The sequence below is a fragment of the Apus apus genome, chromosome 13 (assembly GCF_020740795.1).
Source record: "Apus apus isolate bApuApu2 chromosome 13, bApuApu2.pri.cur, whole genome shotgun sequence".
In the NCBI taxonomy this organism is placed as follows: Eukaryota; Metazoa; Chordata; class Aves; order Apodiformes; family Apodidae; genus Apus; species Apus apus.
The window spans coordinates 1,380,345-1,392,581 of record NC_067294.1 but is presented as its reverse complement, the minus strand read 5'-3'; the positions used below and the strand labels follow the sequence as shown (position 1 = coordinate 1,392,581).

At 51.7% G+C, this 12,237-nt stretch overlaps 2 protein-coding genes across 6 annotated transcripts in view; one reads left to right on the top strand and one right to left on the bottom strand.

Annotated features, from left to right (window-relative positions):
* The window catches only part of SEPTIN8 (septin 8), a 40,365-nt gene extending 37,505 nt beyond the window's left edge, over positions 1 to 2,860 (bottom strand). For all 5 annotated transcript variants that reach the window (XM_051631171.1, XM_051631172.1, XM_051631173.1 and 2 more), the window contains exon 1: positions 2,757 to 2,860. In XM_051631171.1, coding sequence (XP_051487131.1) covers positions 2,757 to 2,786 — 30 coding nt within the window. In that variant the 5' untranslated portion in view covers positions 2,787 to 2,860. The remainder of the gene's footprint in view (positions 1 to 2,756) is intronic.
* A 6,800-nt stretch (positions 2,861 to 9,660) lies between these two features.
* Positions 9,661 to 11,885, top strand: SOWAHA (sosondowah ankyrin repeat domain family member A). The gene has a single exon (XM_051631180.1). It carries the CDS (start codon positions 9,712 to 9,714, stop codon positions 11,041 to 11,043), a length of 1,332 nt encoding a protein of 443 aa, XP_051487140.1. The 5' UTR covers positions 9,661 to 9,711; the 3' UTR covers positions 11,044 to 11,885.
* Positions 11,886 to 12,237: the final 352 nt, after the last annotated feature.

Genomic DNA, 12,237 nt, shown 5'->3' with positions numbered 1-12,237 from the left:
CACCTGCTCCTCCTCACATGCAGCTGCTTAGTTTACCAACAACGTTCACCTCCAGGTCAGAAAATGAGTTAATGCAGATCCCTAAGCAACAGCATTTTGGGAGCTCCATGGGTTTGCTTTAAAAAGAGAGAAAGCAACAGATCTGGGGGGGGGGTTGCAAAAGCTTCACTATCAAAGAATCTTGGTCTCACATCTCATCCCATCCATTCTCCTACACGTCTTCAGTCCTTTCTCCATCACTTCTCCTTACAGCTTTTCCAGCTTCCTCCAGAGCCTCTGCATTTCCCTGCTGCATTTCATGCACTTTCATCCACTTGCACATGGTGGTTGGGCTGCTCCTGCTCAACATCCCTGCTAACATCACCAGTGTCTGCCCCAGCACACATGTGCTAGCTCAGCACTGGCCACAACAGGCAACAGGGAAGCTCCAAGCTCCAATGACAAATTAAAGTATTTCATAATGGAACCAAACTTGATCAGTTTTCCTTCCACTCTGGTGGGAACTGTAATGAAGACTCCTGGCCTTGGGTACCTCAAGGCGACACCTGCAGACCAAGCCCTGAGCACAGCAGTGGTGAGACATGTTCTGAGGGCAGATCAGCAGAAAAACTTCAGTCTCCAGGGGCTGCAGCCAGTCCCTCTCACAAGCACCACATTCACAAAAACAAAGGCGGGCTTGAGCGCCGCTGGGGTGATTCTGCTGCCTCAGAGGCAGCTTTCTATGGGCGAGCTTCCTTCCATTTGCTTTTGTTGGTCATTTCCAACAGCAGCACTTCAAGGGAACTTTATTGTGCTGGAGACAGAGGCGTTCTGGAGGACTGTACAAGGGAAGCATGCAGCTGGGGAGATTGGAAAACACATTATCCAAACCTAAGGGTCACTACATCCCAGGATGTCACTGTCAGCTGGACACTTATAAATAGCTTTACCGATCTGAATAGCATGACCTATTGTATACCAAAAACCTCCTTCACTGGCTTTTTCAACATCACTTCCCACTGCAGATACACACTGCTGGTAAAAATAAAGGAATTCATCATCATCACCTCTTTTGGGCAGAAAAGAGCCATCCCCACCCAGACTTCATGCTCTGGAAACTGAGGCATGGTGACATAAAGTGGCACCAAGAAAGCTGTAAACCTGGAGAAAGAACAACTTGGAGCACTTTAATCATGAGGTTCCCAAAGTACTGCTGGAGAAACAACCCCAGAGCTGAGACATCATTCACCGAGGGTGAGGGGAACAAGCCCCAAGGCAGAGATGAGCAGCTCACCAGGTCCACTGGGCCTGCAGATCCCCCTCCCTGCACCAAGCAAGCAGATTTTCTCCTAATGGAGCTGGGCACTGAAGTCATGCTGGAGGCCAGCCACTTCCCTTTGGTGCCCAAATGACAGCCAAGCACCTTCAGGAATTTTTTTCTTTCCCCCTTTTTTCATTTATTAGAAGTGACAGAGTCCTGACACAGCACCCCAGGCATTCAAGTGCCCACACCAAGGAACACAAGATTAAGTTTAATATTCTCTTGGGCTAGGCAATATTTTAGGCCCCTGTAACACCTATGCAAACCTGCACAGGCACCAGCAGGCACACCAAGTTAACATTAGGAGTATTTATATATGATAAAAAAAGCAGACAGAATTGCAGTGAGGCAGTTCTGGTGTTTCCATTCCCTGCCACTAAGGCTTTACCTTCATCGTGTCTCCCCAGAGCCTAGAAGCATTTGCTTTCTTAAATAAGAGCCCACAATCACTTTTCCTTCATGCAAGCTTTAAGTAAGTTACAGTCTTGCAAATTCAATCTTGAGCTGGAAACTTTTGGGCCGGGATTCAAAGAAACGAAGCAGAGTTTGAGTTTCTTGGCAAAAAGTAGTTTACAGAGAAAACAGTAGCAGGGACTTGTTTGTGCTCAAACGGCATGCCTATAATTCAGACAACCACCACCGCTGTTCCCATTTATTTAGCAACATCACACCAGACATTCCCGACTCGGGAGAGCTCTGCTGCTTAATGCGGTAAAAACGTTTCCAGCTCTGCAAGGGCTGCGAGACGCGTCACCCGGCTCTTCAATCAAGGCAGCCTTCCAACAACAGCAACAAATTCGAGCCGTAGACAGGGAATAGTTCTAAACCGACACAGATTTTGTCCAGATTGACTTCCGACAGCAGTTACACAACGCGGGAGCTGCGGCGGGGCTGGGGTCACGCTCCATGTTTGCTGCACGGATTCTTCAGACGCTGGCTCAGAGACCGAAGAGCCTCGGGGGTTTGCTTTACCCCTGCACCCCTCGCAGCATTACATACACACCCCGTTAAGTTACTCGCTGTTTCAGAGTGTTTGGATACCAGTGGTATGTAAACAATTCTTCTGACCCCGTTTCCTCCCGCCCCGCGCGGTCCCTTATCCCTGCAGACACACGCTCCCGGACACCCTTCGGGAGCACCCCGGACATCCAAGGAAAAGCTTTCCCTTACCGGTTTCGGCATCGGACCAACCCCCCAGGCCTTGGAGCACTCCAGCCCGCCGTACCCCCAGCCCGCGGAGGGGTGGTTCCCGCAAGGACCCTCCCCGCACCCCGGCTGCCCCCCGAGCTCCCTCCCCGCAGAGACGGCAGCGCCCGGCGCATCCCCCGGCTGCCCTGGCCCCCCCAGCGCCTGGGCTTGGGGCTCAACCCCCCCCCCGCCCCCGCAGGAGAAAAACCAAGTTATTTTCCCGAGGAGCCAGGAGCGGGGTTGCGGGGCCGGGACCCCCGGTGCTCACCGAGAACCGCTCCAGGTCGGTGGCGGCCATGGCCGGGGCTGCAGCCGCTCTCCCCGCCGCGGCTGGATGCGGCTGAATGGATCCAATATGGCCACTTCCTGGAAACTCCCTCCCCTCCGCAGGCACCGCCCGACGGCCCGACCCACCGGGGGGACCGGGGGACGGGCACCGGCACCGGCGGGAAGGGGCGGGGGATGCGGGGGCCGGCCCGGGGGCGGCTCCAGCCCGGCCCCTCCGGGCGGGGAGCTGGAGCGACGGGGCTGAGGAGGGTCCTGGGGGTCCCGCACCCCGCTGTGACCGGGGCCAGCGGCGGGCACGGGGGTGGGAGCGCGGCTGGGGGGCAGCACATCACCCCCGTGGCCCTGTCAGCAGCCTCGGCTCGGGAAGCTGGATGTCGGGGGTGGCAGCGCCGGGAGCATCCTCGGCAGGACGCCGAGGGAGGGCACAGGTACGGGGAGACCCGTGTCCCCGTCTTCAGAAGCTCCCAAATGGTCAGCATCCTGGGAGGCCACGAGATGCAGGGACAGGAAGACCCGCTTCCACATTTCCAGAAGCTCCCAAGCCTTCAGCATCCTGGAGGCGAGGAGATGCCCCTGAAGCGCCTCTGTCGCAGACGGGGGTTATGCCATAGTTGCAGCCCGCGTTCACGGAAAGTTAAAGTACGAACCGGGGGACTGTCGTGTCGTTCTTCCTCCCCACACAAAGCCAATCCCATCGCCCCCAGTCTTTGTAAGGCACAAAGCCACTGGTGTTTCGCAAGCTGTCAGCACAGAGCAGTTTCTCTTGCTTTCTGGTGCCCTCTGCTGCAGCGCGCCTACAAGGACCGGCCGACAGAGCCGCCCCTGCTCTGTCCTGCAGTCACCGGACCAGACTCACACTCCTCTTCTGATTGCTGCCCTGGTTTAGTCTTAGGCTTTCCCAGCCGCTGTGTCCTTGTCTTTTCTCCTCATCCTCTCTCTCGGAGCAATACGTACTTCCAGTCGGAGAGCTGAGTCTGGGCAAAGAGATCTGATACTTCTCCCCCCAACACTGACACTGTGGGGAGAGGGCTGCTGAGGATCACTTTGAGCCCCACAAGAAGAGCAAATCCTCTTGCAAGCCCCATCCCAGTTACTAGCAAGCAGTGAGCTACTGTGTTTAGGCCCCGTTTGCAGTTATTTTTCAGAAAGGTTTGCCAAATTTCAACTTTTTGGCAAGAAGAGGAAAAGGAAAAATACCAAATATCCCAGTTCCTTTTTATTCATTGCCCACAAAACACAGTCCCTGGAGATCCCTAAAGCAGGGCTGAAGTACTCAAAGTCAATTAAACCTCAGCAGCCACATTAAAACGGAACTTACAGTTTATTACAATACTCTGTGGGCTGCACTTCATATTAACTTCTCTCTTCTCCCTTACCTGCTGTTTGTGATCTTAACAACAGTCTCTTGCCCCCACAGCAAGATAAATAACTGAGATCATGCTGTGCCAGCAGGTGTTGAGCTGCTGAGCTACAGCAGGTGGGCAGGATGGTGTGTTCCAGCTCCACAGCTCTGCTTCTTCCCAAGACTCCTTGGGATCTGCTGGCATTGTGCTGCAGGAGCTCTGGGAAGCACTGCTTGTCTGCTTATGCTGGAGAAATGAACCAGGATATGAGCATTAGGTGTAGATAACTGATGGGAGGGAGCAAGGGTTATTGAATCCAAGTGCTTGGAGTATCAGACTAGGAAGAAGGTTGTATTCCCCTGTGAGCAATTTCAAAGCATTTTCTGGGGAGGCATTATCCAAGTGATCTGCTTTTTGAAATGTGATCCATCTAGTGCAGGTCAGAAGAGCTGTTTTTCTGTCCTTCCTGTGTGGACTGCCTACGACCAATTACATTCTGCTAATCCATCTATTTGTTCTGACTAAGGACAGGTTGGAAATATGCTGTATCTCTCTAAAAAGGGCATTGCTGAACACCATCTGTTAATTTATTTTCTTGGGTCACCAAAAATGACCAAAAAAACCCCCAACCCGCTTCCTGTCACAGCTGTGGGTCTTTGTTAATGCTGCCTTGTGCTGGAGCTGCCAGGGACAGCAAAGCTTTGGCACCTAGAGCCAAGTGACCCTCTGCCCACAGCATTGGTATAAGCTTGATGAACCTTTTCTTCATTTATCCCTTGCAAGCAAGATGTTGGTGCAGACCAGACATCACTTTGCCATCTTGTTTCTTTGGCTAGCTCCCAAATGTTCTCCTGTTCTCCCTTCAGCAAACATGGGGAAGCTAAAATCTGGTGTTTCTGGTGTGCAGATGCAAGTAGAACAGTCTATATAGGAGCAGACTTAACTTTCCAGGCTGCCTTTATATATCACAAAGAAGTACAAATAAAAAAGTGTTTAAAAGTTGTATGTGTGTGTGTGTGTGTGTGTGTGTGTGGTGTTTCTTTTTTAATTTACAGGCAAGCTTGGGAGTCCTAATTTAAGACAATGTAAAACTCTTGCTTAACACAAGCTTGAATGGCATCATGCCAGGTACTTTGTGAGAAGCGATTGATTTCAACTCATTAAGAGCTCTTTTCCCTGACAATAAAGCACAGAATGTAACAACCTGAGGCTCACAAAAGCTGATTCCCAGACAGCTGCTTGTTCCCGTGAGCTGCAAAGATTCATCACAGCATGAAGGAAATTCTGAGACATTGCAACAGATGAAGTGACAACCCTGCTGTCACCTGGCTCTGGATTGAGCTGTGCTGCTGAGACTCTGCAGCTGGAGTCCTCTCTCCCTTTGTCCCTCAGCACTGCCACCAGCATGGCTGTGACAGGACAGCACTGTGGAAAAGCTCGTCGTTATTTTTAAACACCTTGTTATTTCAAAAAGCACAGCATTTCAGGAGAAACCCTGCTAATTTCAAAAGCCTCAGATGAATAAAAACTGCTTGAAGAGGAGAGAACTGGATTCGGTGTCTCCTTTACCTGCTAAGGCAGCAGTTGTTATGCAAATTATTCCTAACGGATCCATAATTAAAAATTGGTTACAGGGAAGCTGGGTGCTCCTGCAAGGATTTTAAACTGTGGAGTATTTGTACCTGCTAAATACACGGTGAGTTCAGGATGAGCTGTGAATTTTCTACAGGTAGAGAGCTGGAGCAGAGAATTCAAAGGACTGGAGAGGCACCAAATGCCTCGCTGGAACCTCTTTGTTCTGGGAAGAGGAAGGAAAATGTTAAACCAGAGGATGTTTGGGGTGGGTCGTTGCATCATCTTTGTGGAACAAGCAGTTCCACATAACAAAAATATACAAATACAAACTCTGATACACAGAAAGGTGCGTTTGAATGGTTGCTGCTGAGAAACACCATCTGAACCGATAACTGAGGCCCTCGAGCTACAGCTGAACCTTGCTCATCTATGAGAAAATGTCTTTTATCTGCAAATAATCTTCCCCCACCTCCTCCCTGCTCCTTCACAGACTTTTGCTCAATTGTTTATCTCTGGAAAGTTACTGCATTTCTCCATGGAACAAAGGAAGAGCTCTTCTCCTCCACAATGCTCTTTGCTCTTTGTTTCATATGAAAATATCAACAAGGAAAAGTGGAAAATCGTGGTCTTTGTCTTCCTATTTATTCTGGGAACCCTGGTTTCATTTCAGAGGCAAATAAGCTTTCCTTGGGGTACAAATCCCATCCCTGGCCAATAACACCGATGCTTCACCTTTCTGCAAAGCAGCAGTGCCCTGTTCGAGTGAGACATCTCCCTTATTCCCTTTGTCTTCCTCTGTGCTTCCAGCCTGGCACCTCACCTTCCCTGTGGCTCTGAGAACATCGTGCAGGAAGGAGCAGGACCTGGAGTCCCATCTCCTTCAGTGCCTGTAGAAACTTCTTTCCTCTGACTAGATGCTTTGATTGATCCCCCACTTTATTTCCTGGTGTTGTGTGAATAATCACAGTCCTGTAAACTTTACCTTCCTCCCCCGAGGGGATGGGAAAGGGCCCCAGGTTCTCTGGGCTGTTTATTACACTGTAATATTGATAGTTAGAAAGTTCATTAAACTTCTTCCTCAGTCACACAGTTCAAAATAGAGGCCAGCTCTCTACGGCTTATGGTGTAGAACCAACAAACCGCAGTATTTGTGCTTAAAAATAGTAGTAGTAAATTAATTTAACCATGGATTTCTGTACATTGTTTTCACCCCAGCCAGTAAATTAAAAATATCAAGACAGCTGGCTTGAAATCTCCTACGAAGCAGCCTACAGAAGTCTGTAAATAGCCCCACAAAATGTACTTTTTTTGTAGCTGTTCGATGACACAGAAAAAGAGGCAAAACTCCTGCTTCTTAAGGATGGAAATTTCAGGTGGCTGAATAGCATAACACCTGTAATGCTCTGGGCTTTTATTATCTATATTAATACAATTCATTCAAACAGCTTAATTTTTTGCTGCACAGCCTGGTTAGAGTATGACCAGTGCTCAGCAAAATAAGAGGAGCTCCTGGAATAGGGTCTCCTGGTCCTTGGCACTTATCCAGAAAGGTGGCAACCAAAAGGCATCAAGGCATCAAGGGAGAGGCTGGCAAACTGGATGGACCCCAAGCTGCTGGCTGTTTGAAGGGTTGTTTCCTTCTTAAGTTACAGAAAGTGTAGGGCTGACCTGACACCCCGGGCAGAGGGACTGTGAGGAGGAGCACAACCACGGGCTGCACACGAAGGAGGAGATGCTCGTGGGCCAGGGGCTTGGATGCACCACTGGAAACTGACCTGGGGAAAGAGGTCCTGGCGTCGGGGCAGTTAAAGGAGAGCGACCGGTTCATGCTTGGCATGGCATGAGGAGCAGCTGCAGACACCTCCTCTCCTCTTCTGTAACCTCCCGGGGATGTGCCCCTCTGCTCCATGGCCATGAGGACTGCCAGGACCTGCAGTGGGGAACAGTCTCAGAAATACCCCTCCTGTGGGACCCCAGTGCTCACCCCCAAAGATGTGATGGGACTGTGGCCCCCCCTGCTCTGCTTGAAGCAATTCAAGCAATAGAAGCAAACGTCTCCCTTAACACTTGTAACACAAAAAGTGTTTTCCAAGAGCCCATTCTCTGAGTCGTTTTCCCTCCTCCTCTCTCTCATTTGCAGATACAAACTGCAATCCTAGGGTAGAGTCGAAAGTTTGCAATGCAAAAATCACAGACTGCTGAGGTGTTCTTATGCCTGCAATGGATTCTAGTAAGGAAAAGAAATCAGCATTGGAAGCAAGGCATAGCAATTCATGTTCGGATCCGTGCTCATTATTAGCTCCCTACAGCAGGCAAGGCAGAACCCTGGCAATGCCGCAGGCTAGTACAGGAGCACACCAGCCACACGCGGCTGCCCCAGCAGAGGAGAGGTTGCTGTAAAAAGGCAGTAATAAGAGGTGTGGGATTCATGCATGAATACTGAATTGCTACGAGCAGCACGAAGATTGCAGACCTACGTGGAAGAACATTAGAGCAGCAAAATGATTTGGAGGAACTGGCTCAGCGCCAGCTTGTTAGCAAGGGAGAAAACAGCTTTTCAGATATTTGCACAAAGATGGAGAGAAGGGGAATGACTGCCAAGGCAAGACTGAGCAATTTGTGGGAAAAGGCTCTTCCACCACCAGTAAAGGGGGTGAGGAAGCAGAAGAGAAGACAGCGTCAACGAGAGGGGAGAGATGCACTGGGTGGGCATCGAGGCACCTCGAATTACCTTCAAAATGGAGACTTCGGCACAAGCTGATACTCCCTTTTGTTCAAGTTCTAAGACAGTGAAAACAAAAATTAATCTATGTTCTCTTTTCTTAACCATTCTTGCACAGACAGTTACTTTTCTCTGCCCCTGTACCCCACTGACTGTTCACTCTGTTCAGCCTCTCTTGCTGTTCTCCTAAACAAACTGTTCAGTCACTCAGGAATCGATTCTGTGATCTCAATTGCAACACTTTGAAGAGGAGAAAACATGTTTGCAGGCTGAACGTCATCTCTCCAGGAGGTCTTCAGTCCTACTCCTTCGCCTGGGGAAAGGCATTTGTCTGGGTTCGGTTTTTTTTCCCCTGTAGAGCAGAGAACAATACTGTTAAATACTTAAGCAGAAATAATTGATGTGACAGCAGAGCCAGCTTTTCTCTTTTTATAAAGAGCTCTCTCTCCTCTCCAGGTGTACAGGAATAGATGCAGTCACGCTGTAAAGATTTCATCATGTATTTATATACTTATATACACATATGTACACTGTAGATGTAATATAGATAAAAGCCACAGAGAACAGAGTCATAGAATCGTTTTTGTTGGAAAAAAACCTGTAAGATCATCAAGTCCAACCGTTAACCCAGCACAGCCAAACCCACCACTAAACCACGTCCTCAAGCACCGCATCTACACACCTTTTAAACCCCTCCCGGGTATTTCAGGTGTGCATTTACCTACCTATGTTAAAGTTTCTAGTATCACATGCAGCCGAGTCTATTTCAAAAGACTGGCCCATCCTATCTTCCGACTTATTTTGAGGCACGAGGCTCCAACCCAGCGGCCTCGCAGCTCCCGCAGAACAACACCCGAGGCTCCCCGGGGAACGGAGCCCTGGCCGGGCGGAGCCTTCCCCCGGGAGCCGCACCGCGCCTTTGTTACTGAAACGAGCAAACACAAATAACCCTTTCAGGAAGCTGGCAGGGAAATAAATCAATGAGGCGTTTGCCCCTGCCTGGGAAGTCTCCGAAGAGCTCGGGACGTTACCGGCACAAGCGGGCTCAGAGTCCCGAGGGGACAGACGGGCGCGGCGAGGGGCGCGGAGCGGGGTCCGTCCGGCGGGGCCGGGGCTCCCCCAGCACCGCCCCGCGGGAGGAGGCGCCGGTGCCGGTTCCGCTCCCTCGGGCGGGGCGGTGAGCGGGGCGGGCACCTCACCGCGGGGGACGCGCTCGCAGGTGCCGATCGGGCTCGGGGCTCCGCTCTCCGGGCTCCCGGCTCCCTCCTCCGCGGCGGCTCCGGCACCACCGCGGGATGGCAGAGCTCGACATCAGCCCGGCCGCCGTGCTGGGCTTCTTGCGGGAGCGCGGCGGGCGGGCGCGGAACGCCGAGCTGCTCAGCACCTTCCGGCCGCTGCTGGAGGCCGGCGGGGACGCGGCGGCTCGGGCCGAGCGGCGGGAGCGGTTCAAGGATGCGGTGAACGCCGTGGCCGTGGTGAGGGAGCGCGACGGTGCCAAGTTCGTGGTCCTGCGGCGGGAGCTGCGCCGTGCCTCGCTGCCGGGGGCCGCGCTGGCCCCGGGGGGCGATGGCGCCGACCCCGGTCCCGGCGGGAGGCTTTCCCCGGTGCCCCCCGAGGAGCTGCCGTCGCCGCGGGCCGTCTCCGAGCTGCGGGGCCTCTTCCAGGGCGGCGGCGGAGGGGTGCCCCTGCCCGCCGGAGCGGGGGGGTCCCGGCGGGAGCCGCCCCCCAAGCCCTGCATGCTGCCGGTGCGCTGCGTGCCGGCCCCCGCCGCCGCCCCGGAGCCGTCGGAGGAGCCGGGCTCTCCCTTGTCACCCCCGTCGCTGGAAGAGGAGGCCGGGTCCCGCTCGCCCGGTCTGCGAAGGGGGCTCCCCAAGAGCCACCGGTCCAGCGAGGATGTGGCAGCGGTGCCGCTGGAGGAGGCCGAGCACCGCTGGCTGCTGATGGCGTCCGACGGGCAGTGGACGCAGCAGCTCCACGGGCTGCTCCTGGGCGACGCCAGCCTGGCGGCCCGCAGGGACTTCATCTCGGGCTTCACCGCCCTGCACTGGGCCGCCAAGAGCGGCAACTGCGACATGGTGACCAACGTCATCCGAGCGGCCGAGAAAGGGGGATCCCGCGTCAACGTGGACGCCAGGTCGCACAGCGGCTACACGGCGCTGCACCTGGCTGCCATCCACGGCCAGGAGAAGATCATCAACATGCTGGTCTACAGCTACCACGCCAACACCGACCTGAGGGACTACAGCGGGAAGAAGCCCCACCAGTACTTGAAGGAAGGGGCCTCCTCTGCCGTCAGGCGCTTGCTGGGGGACCCCACCCTGCCCCACAGCTCGGAGCCCTCCGTGCCCATCAAGAAGAGCACAAAGCTTGCAGCTTCAATCTTGAGCTCCACTAGCACTTTCCTGGGGGTCATATCAGATGACATGGCTTTCTACGATCTCACCAAAGGTTTAAGGAAGCCCTCGTCCTTAAACAAGCTCCTGGCTGCCACTACAGGCCCCAGGAGGAAGCCAAAGACCAGGGGTGGCTTCCCTTCATATTCCTCCCTCTCCGAGGTAATGGAGGAGGAGGAAGAGGAAGTTGTTGTGAAACGCAGACCTGTTTCTGAGCTGTTCTTTGGCCATTAGCCTCTGCCTTCTCGGGATCAAAGCTGTTTAATAATGTGATGGGGTCTCGATTTTCTCTCGCAGAAGGAAGCAGCTCGGATTTCTTCTCCCCGTGTCTGTCTTTCTGGATGTTTAACTAAATCAGCGACAGGCTCTGGCTCCAGAGGCCACGGGATGAAGCCCAGATGCTTGAGAAAGGGCAGCTGCCCAGGGAGTGCTATAAATGCTGCTGCATGGACCGTCCCATCGGTGGGGACCACAAACTTCACACTTCATGGTTGAAAAACTCAACCAGCCTCTGTGTGTGCAGACAGGTTAAAATGCTTCATGTACAGCTTTTCTGATCTGTGTGCCTCAGCTGGAGAGGAAAAGTAAGGTAAAAGACTGCGTATTTTACACTGTGAACAGCAAGCTGGTAGCTGGCTACTTTAACATGGCTTGTTCTAGAGCAGGCTGAAGTTATTAGAGGAAAGACACATCGTTTTCTACGATGTTTCTGATTATTTTGGTAACAGAAGAGGAATATTTCTATTTAAAAAGACTGTGTACTTAACTTTTTCAAAACAAAGTTTCTCACTATCAGAAATACTAACATAACAAGCTCAATTGTTGCCTAAAGCATTTTATTAGATGAACAGGTTTAAAAAATAAGAAACCAGCCCTCAGCACTCAAACCACCACCCCCTGTCTACCTCAGTCTGAAAGCTTGGTTAGCATTTTAATATTTTTTTTTCTCTTCCAGAAAGAGTTTCTGACCAAGTGGTAGTAACCACATGACTTGATGATACTGTGAACATGTACACTTGACTACAGCTCACTCGCTTAATCTGAATAAAAACCTTGTTGATATTTGATAGTGAAAAACTGAACTGAAAAAACTGGGAGCTGGATCCTGCTGAGTTTCTGAGTAGCCAACTGGAAATGAAGTTAGGCTTGTATGTCATTCTTTTTATTCTAAAACTTGGCCTTTGATTTTGATCTATTTACAATAAATATTTCTAAAAATTTGGCTCCATGTTACGTTAGGTGTTTCATGATAGAATGTCTGCATGACCTCTTGGAGCAATGTTTATATCAACAGCATGAGTCGCTGATCTAAAACTAACTCTTCTTTTATATTATAAACATAATTGTTCTATGTATAGAACCACACGTAGCTCCAAAAAGCATGCTAACTGCAGCTTAAGTGATACATTTGCAGTGAGATGATTATTT

Coding starts and splice junctions, on each gene's coding strand:
- SOWAHA (XM_051631180.1), top strand. CDS start 9,712: ATGGCAGAGCTCGACATCAGCCCGGCCGCCGTGCTGGGCTTCTTGCGG.